This window comes from Phaethon lepturus, unplaced genomic scaffold, assembly GCF_000687285.1.
Source record: "Phaethon lepturus isolate BGI_N335 unplaced genomic scaffold, ASM68728v1 scaffold17109, whole genome shotgun sequence".
Classification (NCBI taxonomy): domain Eukaryota; kingdom Metazoa; phylum Chordata; class Aves; order Phaethontiformes; family Phaethontidae; genus Phaethon; species Phaethon lepturus.
The window spans coordinates 20,328-39,279 of NW_010564299.1; the positions used below are offsets into that span (position 1 = coordinate 20,328).

General features: G+C 46.5%; 1 protein-coding gene across 1 annotated transcript in view; it reads right to left on the bottom strand.

The window, feature by feature from the left end:
• PKP1 (plakophilin 1) overlaps positions 1-12,959 on the bottom strand; it is a gene marked incomplete at both ends in the record, with an annotated part of 33,280 nt that extends 20,321 nt beyond the window's left edge. Inside the window, 2 exons of the mRNA XM_010294840.1 lie at positions 2,906-3,330; positions 12,859-12,959. Of these exons, the coding sequence (XP_010293142.1) occupies positions 2,906-3,330; positions 12,859-12,959 (526 nt within the window). The remainder of the gene's footprint in view (positions 1-2,905; positions 3,331-12,858) is intronic.
• Positions 12,960-18,952: the final 5,993 nt, after the last annotated feature.

Here is an 18,952-nt window from a genome sequence, read left to right on the forward strand (position 1 = left end):
TGTCCACAGTCACTGCATTACAGAGCAGTTTTATATCACAGACAGATCCAGTGGATCACAGGACCCACTGTAATCACTCTCACAGCAATGGAAATCACCTCACTGGATGACCTCTGAAAGCATGGAAACTATTTAGCCCTTCCCTTGCTCATAGAGACGGTTTGCTAACCTGCAGACAAGATATCCACCTACACAGGAGATTTGCAGCATGAAAACCAAACACAAAATTATTCTTGTTATAGTTATAAAGGCAAAAACTCCACCTGAAGAACTACTAGAATAGGAAGAACAGAGCCCCAAACAGGGAACCACCAGCAACTATTACTCAGCTAAGCCCTCTTCCTGCATGTGGAGGTTAATAATGGGATGCGTACAAACCAACCTCTCCTCACCCAAAGTTCAGGCTACCCAGATGAAGATGAAGCTCCCAAGTGCAGAATCCTTCAACCAGAAACAGTCCTACACAGCAAAGAGAGCCCAGATATGGTCCTAACCCACCTCTGAAGGCCTGTTCCCAACAAAAGCACAATCCAGACCAAGGCTATCAGCAACCTGCAAGATACTTTATAAGGGCTAACAGCCTTCCAAATAAGCAATTTTTTCAAAGAGGACAGCTCCTTAGTATGTTTCCAAAACTACAAGGACAACTGCTGCCAATCTCCTCTCCTTTGACTCAAGAGCAGGCACGCTTGTACAAACTGCCCTCTGATTGAATCCAGCTCTGCAGTGGGTTTCACGCGAAGGGGTGTGTGCACCAGACAAATCAGTTTTACTCAGGGGACACAGCCCCAGCTGAGCCTACGACTTGAAGCCTCAACGTTTCCACATCAGAACCAGTTCTGCCAGATGAGCCATGCCCCAAGCCAGGAGAAGTGTATAAATGGAGCCACTCCTTAACCAAAGGGCATCCAGCGCTGGAGAGTATTCCTCTCACAACAGCAGCTCTCCCTCTCTTCAGAAAATGGCATTATTCTTCAAGTGACCTTTCCAACACAATGACCAACTGTGAGCACTGCACAGTGCAGAGCAGGGCTTGCTTTGGAGAGAGCCTGACTGCTGCCTGGGACTAACTTCTCAAAATCAACATTTTCCCTAGGCAGAAACCAGCTGCAGTCCCGTGTTTAATCATTCTGCCTTCCCTCCCATTACACTTTTATGCTCTTTAGTCAGAAGTTCCCTGGAACCTGTTACTTCCAGTTTATGTAACATCTCTGTTTCCCATTCCAGAGGAATTACATAGCTTCTGAAAGTAGCAAGCCAATGCCACCAGTGCTCCAGGTTGGCCAGGGCTAATTTTGCATGTGTTAAACATGAAGTAACTGTGCACATGGGAAGCTAAGGTTTCATGACAACATGCTAACAGGCAAGTGACATTTCTTGGCATACATACTCTGGGACATGCTTCTACTCAATACAAAACAAGGGAGGCTGAGCAGAGAATTAGCCAGAGAAATCTGGAAATCAACATTCAGATGTGAAAAAAGGTATGATTTGGCTCACACTGCTGACCATGAAGGGGGGATTTTCTCAATATGTGCATCATGCCTTGGGCCAACAGCTCAACAATCTCAGGTCTTTGGTGTGAGTTACAATAAAGGCTATGAGCCCTGTTAACTAGTCTCACACTTATGCTGCAGAGTGCAAATTCTCTTTTGGACCAGGGACCACCAGGAATGAGCTCAGGAACTCCTAGTTTTTGTGTGGCAAGCTGCCATGTCTGTCTGGGAGTTGTGATAACTTCTGGGTTGGTGCAGAGCAAGCCCTGTTGTATGACAGTGATGCAGCAATGGTAGTGCAGTAGCCCCTGGGAGCACTTGTGGAAGATGCAGACCCTCTTTCTCCAGCCCAATAAAACATTGTGCCTTGAACTGCAATGTTTTGCAGTTCAAAACATGCAAACCATAGCCTCCCAAGACTATGGTTTGTGCAGACCAAATCTCTTCCAAGACTATCACAGAATATGGTTGGTGCTCCGGAGCCAGAGGCAATGTAGCCATCAGCATCAGGGCAGCTGTGAATCAACATTGCTGTAATGCCATCAAAACCATACCAGGTCTTTTTGTGAGAGCTCTGCTGCATTGCACAGCTGTATCAGCCTGGGAGTGTCTGAGCTCACTGGTGTGCTTTACATGCCCTGTTGTTGTAGGCAGCATTTACAAGAAGGGACCTGATGCTAACTGACACATGAAGGACCATCCTTCACCGTTGCATAATTCCTAACCCCAATGGGATTGGATGCTCTGGACAGGAAGGAATTGGACAGCTTCCGTTCTCTCTTCTTTCCTGGGTAGGTAAGTTATTCCAATTAGGCTGTTTAACTTAATTTCTGACTCAATTTTTTCTGGAATCCGAATCAGACCTTTTGGGGGAATGAAAGAATGGCTGGATGGAAAGACAGAGGGGTTAATATGACCACTCAGCAGGTTCTCAGCTCCAGTCTGAGCCAGACCCTCAGGAACCAATTAGTTCAACATTATTTGTTTTTTTAAGTTTGTTTTCTGCCAAATCAGAGCAGCGTGACAGCCAGGAGAGGCACCCAAAACTGCACACTGGCCTTTCTGCTCTTCACCTCCCCACCCTTGTCTTGCAAAGGAGCTGTCAGCTAATACCATCACAGAGACTGGGGGATCATCTTGCACAACATCACACAGCTACAGCAGAGGTATTTACACTGAGCCAGTCATATTGGTTCCCCTCCATAGCCCATGAAAAGAAATAAGCCCTTTAAGGGTATGACTCATCTGACCCACTTCGGACGCTATGGCAGCATGCAGTTAAGTGCAGGGTGCACTGGTGGGCCGATCTCCAGTGGCTATGAAGCAGCTCAGGTGACTAGCTCAGGCGGACAAACCTCCACAGCAGATGTCTATATTTACTCAGATTCAGCCCACTGCAACAGACTTACTTGGAGCTGGACTGAGCCTGTCCATAAACCACGTCCTGCTTGCAGCTCATCATGGGCTGGGCATAGACCACGTCGGGCTTGTTGCTTGAGGGGCAGGAGAGGGCCCGTGCTGGCATTTTTTTACTTGTCCTGGTAGTTCCTTGCTGGGTGCTACAGCTGCTGTAGATGCTCTGGCGGTTCAAGGTTGCCTTGTGCTCTGCCCGGCCCCCCACCTGACTCTTCCTCAGTGTGCCCCGGGGTGGTTCGCAGTAGAGGTCGGGCTCGCTCCGGCTGCTCTTGATGTTCTGCACAAAGCAGTAGTCGCTGCTGGCTCTGGCAGGGCTGCAGACAGCTTTGCTGTAGTGCCTGCTGCCCCAGCCCTCCATCTGGCTGTACGAGCTGTAGCGCCTGTTCTCCACGTCCCGCTTCAGGGTCCCGTTGTACAGCTGGTCAACAAGAAAACAAGAGACAAAAAAATTAGGGAAGGATTGAGCTGCAGATCAACCTTGTCAAGCCCACTCCTGCGTGGGTGTCATGGCTACCAAATTCATACGCCTCTTTATGGACCCAAATTTAGGGGAGGTTAGCCCACCTGCAGCCCTTACAAAGGTGCCAAACCCTCCTTTGAAATCTGGGGACACTTAGCGATCAGGATATGTTATCCAGGAGATTGAAAACAGAACTGAAAGATCAAACATGACCCTGGCGTTAGAGAAAATGCCTTATTTCCAACACATGGAGTCTAACCCAACCTGTAATTAGAGGAGCTCACATCGCATCTCTTGCCATCACAGAGAATGATGCCCCATTCTGACCTTCCAACACTGCCTCCATTTATTTTTAATTTCCATATGCTGTTTTGTTCCCCTTCCATGTATAAGTTCCCTAGGAATGGAGTAAAGGGAGTGAAAAATCAGTAAAGGTTTCTCGAATCTCATTGTGCCAAGAAACAAGTGGAGACAATGAATATCTGCTTATGAGTTACAAGGTGTGTAGTACCAGCTCATATAATGGGATCTTCTGAGAACAATGGGGGAATTGAGATGACTAAACCAGGAAGAAAAAAAAGAATAAAAGACAGTAAAAAAACCAACTGCAATTAATCAAATGAAAAAATGGCTTTAGCTGGCCTGCTGTCAGTTCAAAATGTCTTCACCACTTCACCAAAAGTCCTCCAGATTTGCCCCAAGTACACCAGGATTGAATCCAATATTCTTTTGCAATATTAAACCTTCTGAATGTCAATTCTGGCACCTGGAAGCCTGCAGGGTTGTATCCAAGTCAGAGAGAAGTCACTAAGTTGTGTACTCCAGAAAGAAAAATAAAGCAAGCTATTTTAGTGCTGTTTGCCCCATGATATCGAGTTTTTCCACTGCATCCCCCTCGGCACACTGGCAAGCAGATCTCCAAGACATACAGTGAAAAGGCATAAGAAAACCCAAAGGATAAAACTGCCTGCCTCATCCCCCTTTGGCTTATCCTGGGAAAGCTCATCCATGGTCTCTTGTTGGGCCAAGGTTTTTTTTCTCACCTAACTTTAACCTGTGGTACTTTGGGTGCCTCTTTCTGCAAAAGCCACCCAAGGATCCCTTGGGCTGGGAGAGGAAAGTCAACACTGGCATCTTATTATTTCCAGGGAGGTTCAAGGAACAAGGTGTGAAAAGCTTGTACCTGGTGCAATAGTTCACGTCACTGAAAAAATTCGTATTTCCTAACCTAGAAACACCACATGACAGAGAAATTGATATCCTCTGCAGGCTCACCCTGAGTCCCGCTGCTCTGCCCCAGCTTCATCCCAGCCCTGAGCACACTCAGCATCACTCCTGTCTCCAACACTCTGCAGAATTGTCATTATGTTAATTAATTAAGCCAAATATTTCCATTAACAAACTGATCTTCAGGAATGCAGTGAATCCTCTCTGCTGCATCCCAGAGAGTTGCACAGGTAACGGCTGAAACCTTCTAAAAGGGGTTACCAGGCAGGCGTGCCACGTGGGTAAGAAGAAACCCTCCAGCCCAGCTACGCCGATACCCAGATTGCTCTGTCATTTGAACACCAGTCTGAAGTAGTTTTCTCATTTTTATTCTGCAGGTTTGCATCTAAACAGGTGAGTTGCTGGAAGGGGACAAAAGGGGAGCAAATTCTCTTTGCGTTTACTCCAGAGGACACAGAAAAAACCTGTTAGCACTGCAGCACAGCAGGTAACAGGTTTGGTGCATACTGCAGGGCTCCGGGGATTTGGAAGAAGAATTTGCATGCGATAAGAGCAAGGATGAGGCACATGGGTAAGTGTGGTGGGGGGCACTGGGCAAGCCTCCTGGCAGTGGGGCAAGCCCACCGAAATATCCAGGATGGCCATGCACAGAGGTTCTCTCCATCCTGGTTTTGCTTTGGATGCAGCACGCGTGCAGCAACGGCAAAGTGACCTTAAGCAAAGGAATAAACTACCCCACTGCGGATGAGTATGTCCTTCTAGGGGTGATATCATCCTCATTTTTTCTTCATTTTCCTGGGTTCAGAAACCCTTGGGACAGTGAGGGATAGGACAGGGCTGGAGCAGGAAGGTGCAGGGTGGACTTTGCTGCTTGGTGGAGAGGCTGGCTGGAGGACAGAGCAGCAGCTTGTTAGATGTGAGCCCTGTCGTTTTTCTTTGTGAGTCAGTATAAACGGGGATTATTTTGTAAGGCTGTCAGAAGCTTGACAGAGCCGTGGAGCCCCCGGGCATTTGCTGAAACCAATTCAGCTAACGAAGGAAGAGCTAACTTTTTATTTATCTAAAGCTATTGTTTGCACTCCTGTGTACTCACACGGGCTCTCTGCCAGCAGAAGGGGTGAGGGAAGGTGTGAGTGTGTCTGTATTTATAGATCTAGAATTATCAATTCTATATTTCCTGCTGTGTTTTATAGTGGCCTTTAGCATTGTCCCCGTTCTTGCCAGCCCTGAGATGGATGCATCAAAGCGACTGCCTATTTGGAAAGACACCTTTCTGCAACACAGGGAGCCCTGAGTGGCAAGTCAGTGCAAGTCCTGGCAGGGTGGGGAAGCCTTTTGCAAACTCATGGGAAAATAGTTCCCGTGTGATGTGAAGCTCATTACCAAAGTCAGTGCATGACTTTTATTGCTGATTCTAACAGATGCTTGGCTGAGCCCATTTTAATATCTTTCAAGTGGCACGGACCTAATTGGTATCTTAGAATTCCTCTTTGCAGCAGGAGCCTGATCCAAAGCCTCTGAATCGATGAGGAGTCTCCTGCCAGCTTCAGCGGATTTCAGACCTGCTTGCCAAATAGTCTCTATGAATCCTTGCACAGAAGTAGCCGACCTGATCGCTTCTTGATCTCAGTGAAGTGCCGCATCTGTGCCCTAAGAGCAGCTTTCTCAGACTAAAACATGTGTCCCCACTTCAGGTGTTCACCAAGCTAAGCCAGAGACCTTTGGTTCTAACACTGGAGTGGAGTTCCCCACGTCGTTATCTCTTCACTGGATGCAGCGATCAGTGAGATAGGATGCACAGCAAGGTAGAAGTGAGGCACTCTGCCGTCTGGAGAAGAGATGACATCTCTGAAGGTGAAGGTGATGCTATTACATAGTCTGTGGTTTAAAGACCCACCTGACAACAATCTCGTAACTTTTGCTCATGCTATTGTGTGTGTGGCGTGAGCTCTCCCTATACAGAATGGCATTAGTGAAAGGAAATAATCAATCTCTCACCTTCAGACCTCATAAACCACCCAGATTTCCTAACACCCTGAATTGCATCTGCCCACTGCTTGTGGGTGTTTGCACGGGGGAGGTGGGCCAGGTCCACACCTCGTCCCTTTAGGAGTGCAGAGAAATGCTGGAAAAGACAAGGAAAAAAGCAGGGTGGAGACAGAATGCAGTGATTCCCTCTGCATTGCAAGATCTGGAAACCATTTTAGAAGAGCACAGGCTCTCACCAAAACTTCCCCCCATGGGACCTGAGAAGTCAGGGCAGCTTGGTAGGTCTCTCCTTTCATCCAGACACCATCATGCACTGGCAGTCCCCTGCACTCGTCGGATGCAGGAGGACGCTCACATGCACCGCCAACATCCTGAATTTTAGCCTGAACTTCTCCTCCCTACTGTGAAATGAGCCTGTATGTTTGAGGCCAAGCCTTGGGAGCCCTTCATTCATATTAAAACAAGGAGAGGAGGCAAGGGGAGGACAGACAGGGAAGATGAGCACTGATAGCGGGCAGGTGCTCTTATCAAGCCCAAGGAGTAAGTGCTTTCCTTCACCAGAACAGCAAAGACCTGCCTTTGTATTAACAAGCATTTGTGGATCCCCAGTTCCCAGCCTGCGATATGGGGCCATTTTAGGAACGTCAATTGGAATATCCAACAGTCACACAAGACAGGTGAATAAATATCTTTAACATCTTATTTCAACTGCAGTAAAACTGGTGCTACAGAGAGTCAAAATGGCATTATCCCAACCATTGAGCATGAGTTCATGTCTTTTTCTTTCATAAACCCTTTTTTTAAACAGGAAAAGTCCCTTTCCTCCTCCTGCTTTCAGAGAAGCAGAAGCACAGAGCAAGGCACGCCAATCTCAGCGCTCCCTTTCCACATTGGAGGTCCTCCCAGATAACTGGGTGTTTCTGACTTCTGCATCTAAGGACGCGATCAGTTCATTACCTAGCTCTAATTTTTTTCCCTTGCAATTTGTTTGTTTCTAGAGCAGCAGACAGAGAGAAGTAAAGGACTCCGTATAAACACGTCAGGAGCAGGTTTCTCCCAGGCTGGAGGGCAAAGCACAGGCAATGCAACATGACAGCGTCCCACCCTGAGTGATGGGTGGGGAAAACTCTTGATGCTACTTGCGAAATGCTTTAGCTGCTGCCTGCTACACACTCCATTGCAGGGAGAAAAATTGCAAAACCAGCAAATGCATTGTTTATCTAATTCTGAAACACTCTTTCCCACCTCTCCTGGGTGCTTCCTTTCCGTATGCTTTTTCATCTGGTTCTTTACACAGCTGAGATTTTGGTCTTGGTGATTCAGTTTGTTCTGGCCAGGGAAGGTAATGTCCAACTTGCTACTCCAAAGCATAAAGCCTCTTGCAAAACCTTACAGGGAGACCAGGGTCTGACTGAGCAATGATGTGCAAAAAAATCTTTGTTTTCTTTGAAAAGATTGCCCAAACCACTCTATTTGGGGGTTCTTTTAAACTTGAATGTGTCATCACAGCAAATGACAAATTTTGTCCTGAAATCCTTATGGAACAAATCTCCCATTGTTGATGAGCAATTTTTGTCCGCAGAGGCAAAGCCAGCCAGGGATAGCCTGGGGTGCTCCTGTCCCATGTTGAACACCTCTCATGCAGATAATGCACTTGGGAGAGAAAGTTCTGCAACTTTCTCTCACAGCGAGCATTTGTTTAAGAATCTACATACAGTCTCCAGTGGAGAGGGATCACCAAAGTGCACGTATTTCATTAGTGCCGTAACGGACATAATTGCTACAGGAGCCAAGCTGGGTAGGGTAGCGCAGCACAGAGCCCGAGACCCCAGTGGCGGTGCCTGAGGAAAGTGGTAGGGAGCACTGGTGGCCCGGTAGTGACTGGTCCCCAACTGTCATGTGCCAGGATCCAACCCAGTTAACTGCTTTAATGGGAGCAGCATCAGACGTGCCAAATATTTCTTGGTCATATTTCTTCTTCACGGACATGGCTGCCCTCAGAAACGTTACTCACTACAAGTCCCAGGCTGAGGGCAGCACTGTGAGGATGACGATCTGCTCACCCCGTTGGAGGCAGAGCATCCTGACATCCAAGGCGCTCCTCCTTCCCTACCCAGCACACCAGGGGCTCATTCGGGGCAGCGCCGGGGGGGCACGCTGCAGCTTACACCCACATCATGCTGGCGTATTCCCTTCTTGTGGAAGCTTCTGCACCTTGTCCTGACACTGCATCATCTTGACAGTGCCAAAACAGACATGGGACCTGGGAACCCCCTCCGACTCTCTAGCAGGGATGGACCTGCCAACCCAGCAGACCCAGGCAAGAGCAGTGCTGCTGCAGGTGAGAATTAAGCCTCAGAGGGTCTTTGCTGGTGGCACGCATCCTGGCTCCACATATTGCCATTCCTTGGTGGTCGGGATTTGGCTGTGCACCTCCAAAGCTGTGCCTGCAGTTGGGGTGAACAGCACACTTGCTGCAACCCAACGGGCCACCGGACTGTGACAGTGGTTTTGAGCCAGTGCTGAACAGATCCTGTTTTTGGGGTGGTACTGAAGTGCCAGAGTCAAGGGTGCAGCCCATGCTGAGACTTCTCCTGCCATGACTGCACTGCTCTAGGTGCCCAGTTTAGCTTACCTAAACCTCCCCCAGGTTTATCTGTGTAAATTGTGGTCACCACTGTACCTTCTGTGGGACCTCAGGCACTGCTCAGGCCTTACATCAGGACACAGCATAGCCATATGCTGCGGTCAGATGGCTTTGGGAACTGGTGGCCACTGATAACTCACACTGTCAGTAGGGTGACAAATGGCTCTAAGAAGAGTCTTCTGGGCTCAACAGCACTTAGATTGAAAGATGACTTAACACAGAGAGGTTTGCAGTCACTAATGCACCCATTACTGCATCCCACCATTGTCACTGTGGAAATGGGACTGGGGACTTCATCCCTGAAGGCTCAGCCGATGTCTGACATGTGAGTTGCGGCAATGCTGCAGCCAGCTGCAAACCTGCTGCCCTCAGAGTGCCTGTTTCTGGAGTGGTCCCACCGGATTTCAGTGTTACCTGCACTAATAATGAGTTGGTACTCATTGCAATTCTAGTTGCACTGATGCTACAAACAAGGAACTCCATCAGAGGAATAAACCAAAAATAGTCTTTAATAACGAGTAAATCAAAGTTTTTAGTCAGAAGTGTTAACTGATCCAGAGAGACATCTTCCTCCAGATCTATCATTTTTTCTTGCTGTAATATTGGAACATCAGTATCATAAGGTTGGGAAGAAAACTCAGAAGCCAAAAGCTTGAGACTTCCAAGAAGACACAAAAAAAGACAAAAGGAGGAAGTCAGGAATAACAGTTTTTAAGAGCTCTGGGTGAGGCAGGATACCTCCTGTCATTTAGAGTCGCCATCTAAGGCAATGCCTTAGATTAAGGCAATCTAAGAGCAGTGTCTAAGTTGCAGGTGCTGTGGAGCAGCAACACGGACATGGATTGCTTGTTACACCTTTTTAATACTCCAGAAGTGTTAAGAATAATTAATTTTCTTCAGTACTATACTGGGTCATTTCTCTGAAATATCTGGATTTGCATGTGCATCTCAAAGGACTCTGAGACTTCTCAGAAACATTCACGGCATCAGCTCCAGCTGGAAAGAAGTCCAACAATTTTGTCTTCAAAACCAGATTTGCTTTATTTTTGTTTTCGTGTCTTACAACCCAGGAATTACAAACAGGAAACATTTTTTAGGATGTCTAGAACCTGCACAGACTTCAAACAGGTCTGTAGACAAAAGTTAAAGTTAACTCAAGCGTGAGGCTGGTTGTGGATGTGTGTAAACCTTCAATGCTTTTCTGGAAGAAAAGAAATGGAGGAGCTTCCTTGGTGTGGTTGGGGAGTATGATGTCTGTTAAGCTTGTTAAGCAGATTTGGGCTTGAGGTTATATGTTCTAATGTGCCAATGGCACTTGGGACTCATCGCCCCTAACTGCAGTCATCTACCTATTAGGTGACTGCTCCAATACAGCTACCAGTGGAAGGAGATAGGCATCCAGAGGGGCTGATTCATCCTGACCTGACAGATCTCCAAGACAGAGGAGATGAATCACCTCTTCGTAACTCTCTCTTTGTTGGCTATAGGAGTCTAGATGACTTGTTAAGACTGATTTTCAGATAGACACAGTCAGGTAAGACAAATTTTACTGTGGATCTTTCATAAGTCCCAGTCCCTTTTTCTAAAGAAGCCCAGGTCCTGAAGACCTTTGCCAAAAATTCCTAGAATAAAAGGCTTGTAAGACACTTAGGTTTGGCGAAAGACCTTCCCTCATCAGGAAATGCAGAAGAGCCCTTCAGAGATCAGCCATGAGCTTCATAAGTCCATGTTGAACCAGAATTGACTGAAATGCTGTGTCCACGGTACTCTATGGTGTCTAATGGAGTCCCTGACCTTTGTAATCCTCTTGCAAGCTGTTCACCAGAACACCAACATTGCTGGACTGAAATCCCTAGCAGCCAGTGGCATTTCTAACTGCCTAGCATTTGTTCAGCTGTGATAATGATTGTGAAGAAGATCAGGAATGAAAAAAATTAAACAATAATCCTCACACCAGCAACACTATCTGCGGTACCACTTTTCCAGCATGAGCATGAGCTGGAGGGGCAACCGCAGAAATGGGGCTCACCTTACCCTCTCTTTAACAAAAAAAACCTAGCTAGAAACTACTGGAATGGCTGGAACAGAGCAGTGTTGATTAGACAAAGCATAACAAACTCCATTCAAGAATCACAACAGACAAACAGCAATATATCATCAAAACAAACATCACAATCATTTGACTTACGAATCTCAGAGACTCCACCTCTGTCTCAGGAGGTCCCTCAGTTGCAAATTTCTGGTGGCCACAAAAACACTCTGGGATGCATCACTGCCTGCTTACCCTTCTGCAGGGGCCCGTCACTGTCTTAGTGAAGGAGACAGGACACTGGGCAGGATGGACCTCTGCTCTGACCCTACATAGTCACCCTTTTGGTCTTAGAACAGGCAGAAACACCACTGTCTGGGATTTAACCAGCTCATTAAAGGGATATTGAAACAAGTCAACAGACAGTCTGTAAGTAAAAAAATTCAAAGACATGGATGTGCTCCCAGTCCTTCCTACTGAACATGCAGTAGGCAGCAAACTCAGTGATGCAAACCTAGCAAGTGACATCGTTGCCTTGAAGCAAGCATGCTACACCAAGGCCATTAAGAAAGACAACAGATAAATCTTTCTGAAGATGAGGAATGCTGATGCTATGGACAGGCAGAGGATCTGGCAACTACCAGGAAAACCTTCAACCCTCTGTCTGTCTGCTTGAAGCCAACAAAAGCACCTTTCCTGCTTCAACGCTTTGATGGTTGACAGGCAGCTGCTCTACAGTCCCAGAGTTGTTGAAAGGAGCCCTTTCTTTTACCCATATTCGAATCCTAGATCTGTGAATTGCTCCTTTCTACTTTATAGCTCATAAAAACCAAGGAGGAACAGAATACAGGTCTAAGGTAGAGGGGCAACACGAGCACAAGTTGTCCCAGTAGAGGATGGAGTGGTTTGAATGATTCCCAGTGTACCAAGTCTGTCACCAAGGACAAGACTAGGACCTCTGTGGGATGTATAAACTCAGATTGCACAAAAATAAGTACTATTTCACCTGTGTTTTTTCTGGAAATCTGTAATAATTTCTTCTAATAATTTCTTTCATGGAAATCACTATGGGAGAAGTGGACCAATTCTTTTTCAAGCTCAGCAAATATCTGAAAAGGGTCTGCACTAGCACTGAGATTGGAAATAGCAACACAGTTATAATGCAAATGCCCTGATAATCACCACTCAACCACATGAATGTTGTTCACAGAGAGGTTTTGGTACATGGAAACTGCTCCAGGTGAGAAATGGACATGCACCAACCTTGAACTGAGCTGTAAGAGTCCGAACCTGTGACGGATCCTTCAGACAGCATCAAACCTCTTGTGCCATGTGGATATTAATCCACAAAACCAAACTAAATCTTGTCCACACTAAAATTCCCAACCACATACAACATGGATATAGGGTCCTTGATCATCCTCTTCCACTGCATTGAACTACTTTTTAAGACAGCCATAGCCATGCATAATCTCTCTCTGGCAAGTTTCTGAAGTGCTACGACCTTGCTACATGACTGCTCCTACTGAAGGGTGCTTTCTGTACCAGTTACCTCAAGAGTATGCCACAGTTCCCAGATAAAAGAGTATCTTACCGGATATCCCCAGCTGCTGTTTCCTGTTTGGGTTTTGGCGTAATAGCTGCCACGGGATGTCCCATAGCCATAACCATCAGCTAAACCATCGTACATGGAACCTGTAAATGGAAAAAGCAGGGTCAGCAGGAGAAAGTGGTTCCAGCAGGTACCACTTCAGAGAATAACTTTCTTTTTTCCAGTGAGTTTAGTTACTGAAGAAGAACCGAGTTAACAACCTTAACAGGAACACAGGAGGGACGGGCAGTAAGTTGAGCCATTGCAGGCAACTCACAGAAGATGTTCATTTCAGAAGAGTTTTTGGAAACACTGGCCCTCAGACCACAAGCAACAGCCTAAGGTTTTCAGCACAAAAGACCAAGTGCTATAAAATCTACAATGGACAAGAGCAGACGGGGTCAGAGACTGGGACTGTCTTAGGTCTTCGCTATATAAGAGAGACTGGATGATATTTTGTGCTACACATCCTGGAAGGTCTGAACTTGGAACATACTTCCCTTATTCTCACTTGGAGGTAGATAAAATTTGCCTCTTCTCTGAAGGGAAAACCCACCTCGACCCTTTCGCCAGTCTGGCTTTATTGGTCTGAATACTAACAATCACATCAACACAAGCAGCCCGAGCAAGGCTTGCTATTCAATAAATAGTAAATAAAAAACATGATGGGTAAATGATGATCAAGTATGCTCAACACCTGGGGGTCTGAAATAGTCAAACACTAAAAAACCTAATTGCACTGCCGTAAATTTCAATCTCCAGTCTCTAAAACATCACACTGTGTTTTAGCACTTTCTTTTCCTGAAAATGTATTAAGCTCCATCATTATTATTGGGGCGCTGGTGAGATATGTGTGACTAGATCTCAGATACATTTTGTAGAGGCAAATATCTTGGATCGTGAGGAAGCCATCAGCCATTTCTATTATTTCTCAGTGCTTTATTCAGAGTGGTTGGATTTACCTATCGCAGTCCTACTAAAAGCTCTGCCAGCTGTCTCTCGCCAGTAACCCTTGGCGATGCAATCTTTGGATCCCTCCTAAGAGTATTTTACTCAATGCTACATTCAGCACTGCAAGAAAAATTGAAGCAAGTCATTCCCTTTTCACAGTAGGATTCCCTTGACTCCCTTCAGAAGGTCCAAAAGATTTTAAGGTTATATAAGTTTCATTTTCAATAGGGCTCAATAATTGTGGCATCTCCAGTCCCGTTATGAGGAAGTGCAAACCCTACACTCCAATTAACTTCCAGGGGAAGCTCTGAATGTCTAACAAAGTACAAAATCAGGACTTACCTGTCCTAAGTTATGCACCTAAACTGGTGGGTAATGTCAGAAATATCCTAATCTCTCTGTTTGATAAGACTCATCTCTTAGATAAACTGGATAAGCTCAACCACAAAGGCCCTGAAGCCACTCAGGTCTTCTACAGCCACTGAACTTTGGAATAAATCTAGCTTATTGCCCTGCCTGAGGCATCCAGAACCTGTTATGATGATTTGGTTCGTGGCTGAAAATTCTTGCATTTTCTCAGGAAGATGATTCCCGCAGATGCGGTATAAATAATGAGATTTGATTTCTGTTGTCAACAAGAGAGGAGCGAGACTGCATGGAGGGCAGCATCTGAAGAACATCACTGAATGCAGAATAAGCAACAGCAGAACAGTTTCAAATACATAGACTTTGCAGAAAACCACAGGATCTCATTTTCCATAGTCTAGAGACTTGGTGGACATTGTTCCCTATTAATATCCCTCCAGCCCTGATTGCTTCATAGATACTGTCGCACAAAACTTTCTGATAAGGCAAAGAAGTGGCCATCGACATGCAACAGGTGATACAACTCAGCTGTGCCCTTTACATAGTGCTTTCCTCCGTACTCTGGGATTTCCCAGAAACTCCAGGTCCAGACATTGGTTGTTGGGCTTCAGCAGAAGCAAGGCAGGACTTGAAATGGCAAGTTTGGGGCAGGGGATTCATGAGGGGACAGAGTGAGCTAATAACAATACTTCTGAGCAAAAAGATAAAACAATCCCATTATAACAGTTTCCTGGAAATTCCTTCTTACAATCAACCTCTTGTTCTGTACAAACATCACGTAACTGCAGGCAGAAGCACCTGGGAGCATTTTCCTGACACTGTGAATGAGGAAGAAAGCGTTTCTGGGCATGACTCACAGGTTAATCCAACCAGTCCTCCCTGGGGACCATGCTTTTCCTTTCAGGATCCATTCCTGGCATGCACTGCACTAAAAGACTTCAGGGTTGAGTAAGGAGACACCAAAAATAAGCCAGTTTAGGTACATCTCTAATTTTCTTGTATAAATTCACTGCGACAAGACCAAATTCAAGGTACCAGGCAGTTCATGCAAGTTTATGTTCTTCAGTTGTTGAATAGCTGCCTTCACCTCCAAGAACTTGTATATATGAGCTTATAAATATATAATTATATATAACCTCAAATGTTCAAGGCATTTTGAAGCTGCCTTGCTGGTTAGAGAAGGTGATTCTCCTGCCACCATGCAACTGTGATTTATTGCTTGGAGAGCTCAGTCTGAAGGCCAGGAAGAACCTAGTATTTTCTGATGGAGGTGGCTAAAGAAAACATCTTTGTTTAGTCCTGCAAGTTTAGACACCTCTCTGCCTGGTTCCTCTTGAGAGCCAGCTTGGAGGTGTATCACCAGCCCTCAGGGAGAGGAAGGATATTCCTCTTTTCAGTCACTTCAGGGGTAAAGACCATACAAGCTGGTCACAGATCCTGAGAATCTGGGATAAAAACAGACTATCTCCTGAAAAAAACATTTTGGCAGGTGGGTGGAAAATTTTTTGGGGGGAGATATTTCCCTGGTGCTTTTTTCTAGCTATGTCTGTGTCCCATGTGTTGTCATCCAAGTTTAGGTCTCTGAAGTGCCCACTTGCACTTGGGCAAACACAGAGCCAATTAAAACCACTGTATTAGTAGTAGATAACAGATGGGACAGAGGCAGAAAAGACATGGATGAGAATCACTCAGATGATGAAGCATAGCCTCCCAGTGACTGTGGTTGTGGGCAGAAAATACCCCTGAGGGCTGCTCAGGCACTGGCTGGGCTGTCATAGGGATCTCTCTCTCCTACCCCCAAATTGTCATTCCCCCAAGGAATTTCCTTCAAAACTTGGTCAATATAAAATCTCATTTGACTTCAATGGGACAGTTCAGGAGGGTAAAAACTAATTACAACAGATAAGGATTGAAAGATCTTGCACTTAATCACTGTGAACCCGAATACATGCTCGCCTTGCCCTCATCCTCCTCTCTGTATAGCTGTTACCGATCATTGCAGAGCAAACTGAGACTTCCATCTAACCCAATTGCCTGTGCTTGATGAATTATTTACTTTCTTCAAAGGCAGCTTTACATGCCTGGAAGCTAAGAGACTGATGGCAAGCAGAAGAATTGTGTTAAAAGTGACATTTTTCAAGCATGTCACTTTTAACACATTTCAAGACAGTGAAAGATTTCAGCTGGATACATAAAGCTAACAGGGAGCATTGTGGAAATGGATGCATGTTAATAAATATTAATCTGTGGCAGAGAAAGGTAAGACAAGAACCAGTCACTAGTAGTGCAGGCTAGACAAGTTAAATAATAAACTATGCACGGCTTTAAAACAATAAGGATGATTAAACATAGGAAAAACGTAGCAAGAGAAGAGGACCGGTGGGAGGCACAAAGCAAAACCTGGATGCCTTCTAGGAGAGAAGTGTTAGTGAAATCCCAGAAGTTGAGATTCTTGCAGAAATGACCAAACTTCATTTCTGCCTTCTGGTCTATGAGCTAAAGGGTTTTGGTATTTTTTCTACACCAATAATTTAAGGTTTGTGGAAGAGTTGAATGGCTTTCACTGAATCATGTCATGCTGGGGGAAGGTTACAGAAGTCTTCAAAAGACTTACTATCCTTAAAATTTCCCCTTCACATCAGAGTAATGACCCCCATTAGAGCTAGGTGGGATCCCATCAGAGCTAGGTGGGATTTCTCCCCTCTCAGCCGCAGCCAGCCTAGCAAACCTCTAAATCACAGCTTAGCCACAAGACAGTTGGATACAACACTCCTCGGTTGGGTTTCCTCAGATCTTTGCTCACTTCTGTACCCTGCCAGCCAGTGACGAGTCACTGGCAAAACTTTTCTTTATCCAGAGGACTTTGCAGCCTAGCGCTGTTGGGTACGAGGAGCTGGTGCAGCTCGGCCTGGCTTTTTCTCCTGCCATGCCACCAAAATTCATTTTCCCTGGAAATTTGCATTACTCACAAATTCAGAGGGAGCCATCCAGTTAGCTACTCCCAGATATGCCCTGAGGCAGACCCTGCAGAACCTACAGACCCAAGACCCAAGGAGGGCAGACTCCACAGACCCAAAACTCTGCAGCCATCCTTGCAAACACCCATAGCTGCTGTGCTGAGAAAAGACCCCAGTTGTGGGTGCAGGATTATGCTGTGTGCAACTGTTTTCTGCTCACTGCCCTACCCTAGTGCACACCAGTTTGAGCCCAGATGGATCACCTTGCCCTGCTGTGGCTTGTGCGTATCTTGGGTGTCACCAGATCTTCAAAGAGTGGCCACAATGCCTTGATATGCTGGACTCCAAATAACTAACTAATTTTATGTATCCATGAATTAGCAGGGAGGAACGTCTGTTCAACATCTGTTGACCCTCTAAAGAAACTCCAGTTATGGGTTGCAACAATGTCCACCCCTGCTACATGCAAGAGGGGTCCATGTCCATGCTCCCCATCTCACATACACAGGTGCTTGCGTTCCTGAAGCTGAGGGAAGATCTGCACTATGCTTCAGCTCCTGCTCAAACCACAGAACAAAATGCAGCAATAGATGGCTGGACCCGGACCAACACCTAACCAGACACACGCAGGAAACTGTCTGGGTGCAGGGAGAACAAAGCACCTGAACATTTATCAAGGGCCATTGTGAATTCCCCAGCTTGTGCTGCCCTTGAGGAGCATCTCTGAGAAGTCAAGGGGGGATGAAGGTAGCTCATGTTGGAGGAGCATTTGAACAGGCAGACATCCACGCCTGACAGACCCATGTAGCCTGTCTGTAATTGTTAATGCTTCTCATTAGGCCTGCTCAGCTAAACTTTGGACCAACAGTAGTATAAAATCAGTACTTGAAAGTTCAGCCTGAATCTCTCAGGCTTCAACTCAGTAGAAGACCCTGAGAATAAACAGCAATTTCTTTCCTTTCTGGGATTCCATCCAGAAATGCACCGAGAGAGCAGCCTCTGGGGTGAATCAGCCATCAGGACTTTCGTGCTGGCCAACCTCCCTGTGGTGGGAATGGGACGGCCTCGGCCCCGTGTTTGGAGGCAGTTCCTGGGAGCTGGATGTGACTCAGCTTCCCTGGGACACAGAAACCAGGGCTATACATTTCCACGCAATTCCCATTCCCAGACATTTCCAAAACTGTCTGGAGGAGGGGTTTAGCTTCAGCCTGTCGAGCAGAGATGGGCAGCTTGGGAATTTTTACTCTTTTTCCCAGTGGTTTCACCTGGGCTCCTCTCCAAGCAGAATAAACCCCCTCTGCCTCCCTCCCTCCCTGCCTATGGGCAGCAGTGGGAGACATCTCTCTGCCTGCTTCCCACTGAAACACCCCTCTGGAGAGGGAGGCTGGCAGTGCCCCATCCCCATGGAGAGCCACTCCTCTCATCCTCGTTTGTATTTTATTTTTGTCAGGTCTGTCACCATAACATCTTGAACAATAAACCCTCCTGAGGTAGCAGGAGATTTGCATCTTCCATTCTGCCCCGTCCCCTACCCAACCCTTGGAGTCTATGTCCACAAACACGCAAAAAAAGAGAAAGCAGAGATTTGTTCCTGGCGGTGCCCGCCACGGGTCACTGGCACAGGCCATCCACCGTGCAGCTGCTCCGCTCCCTCCGCCACAGCAATTGCAGCGCATACAGCCAGGACGGCTCCTCGGGAAGGAGGAGCCGGCAGCCTTGGGCCACCCAGCTCCTCTCGGTAAACCAGCCCAAAACAGGGGCCTGGACCACGACACCTCACCAGTGCTGGCTACAGCCTCTGGATCCATCTTGGGAAAGCTGCC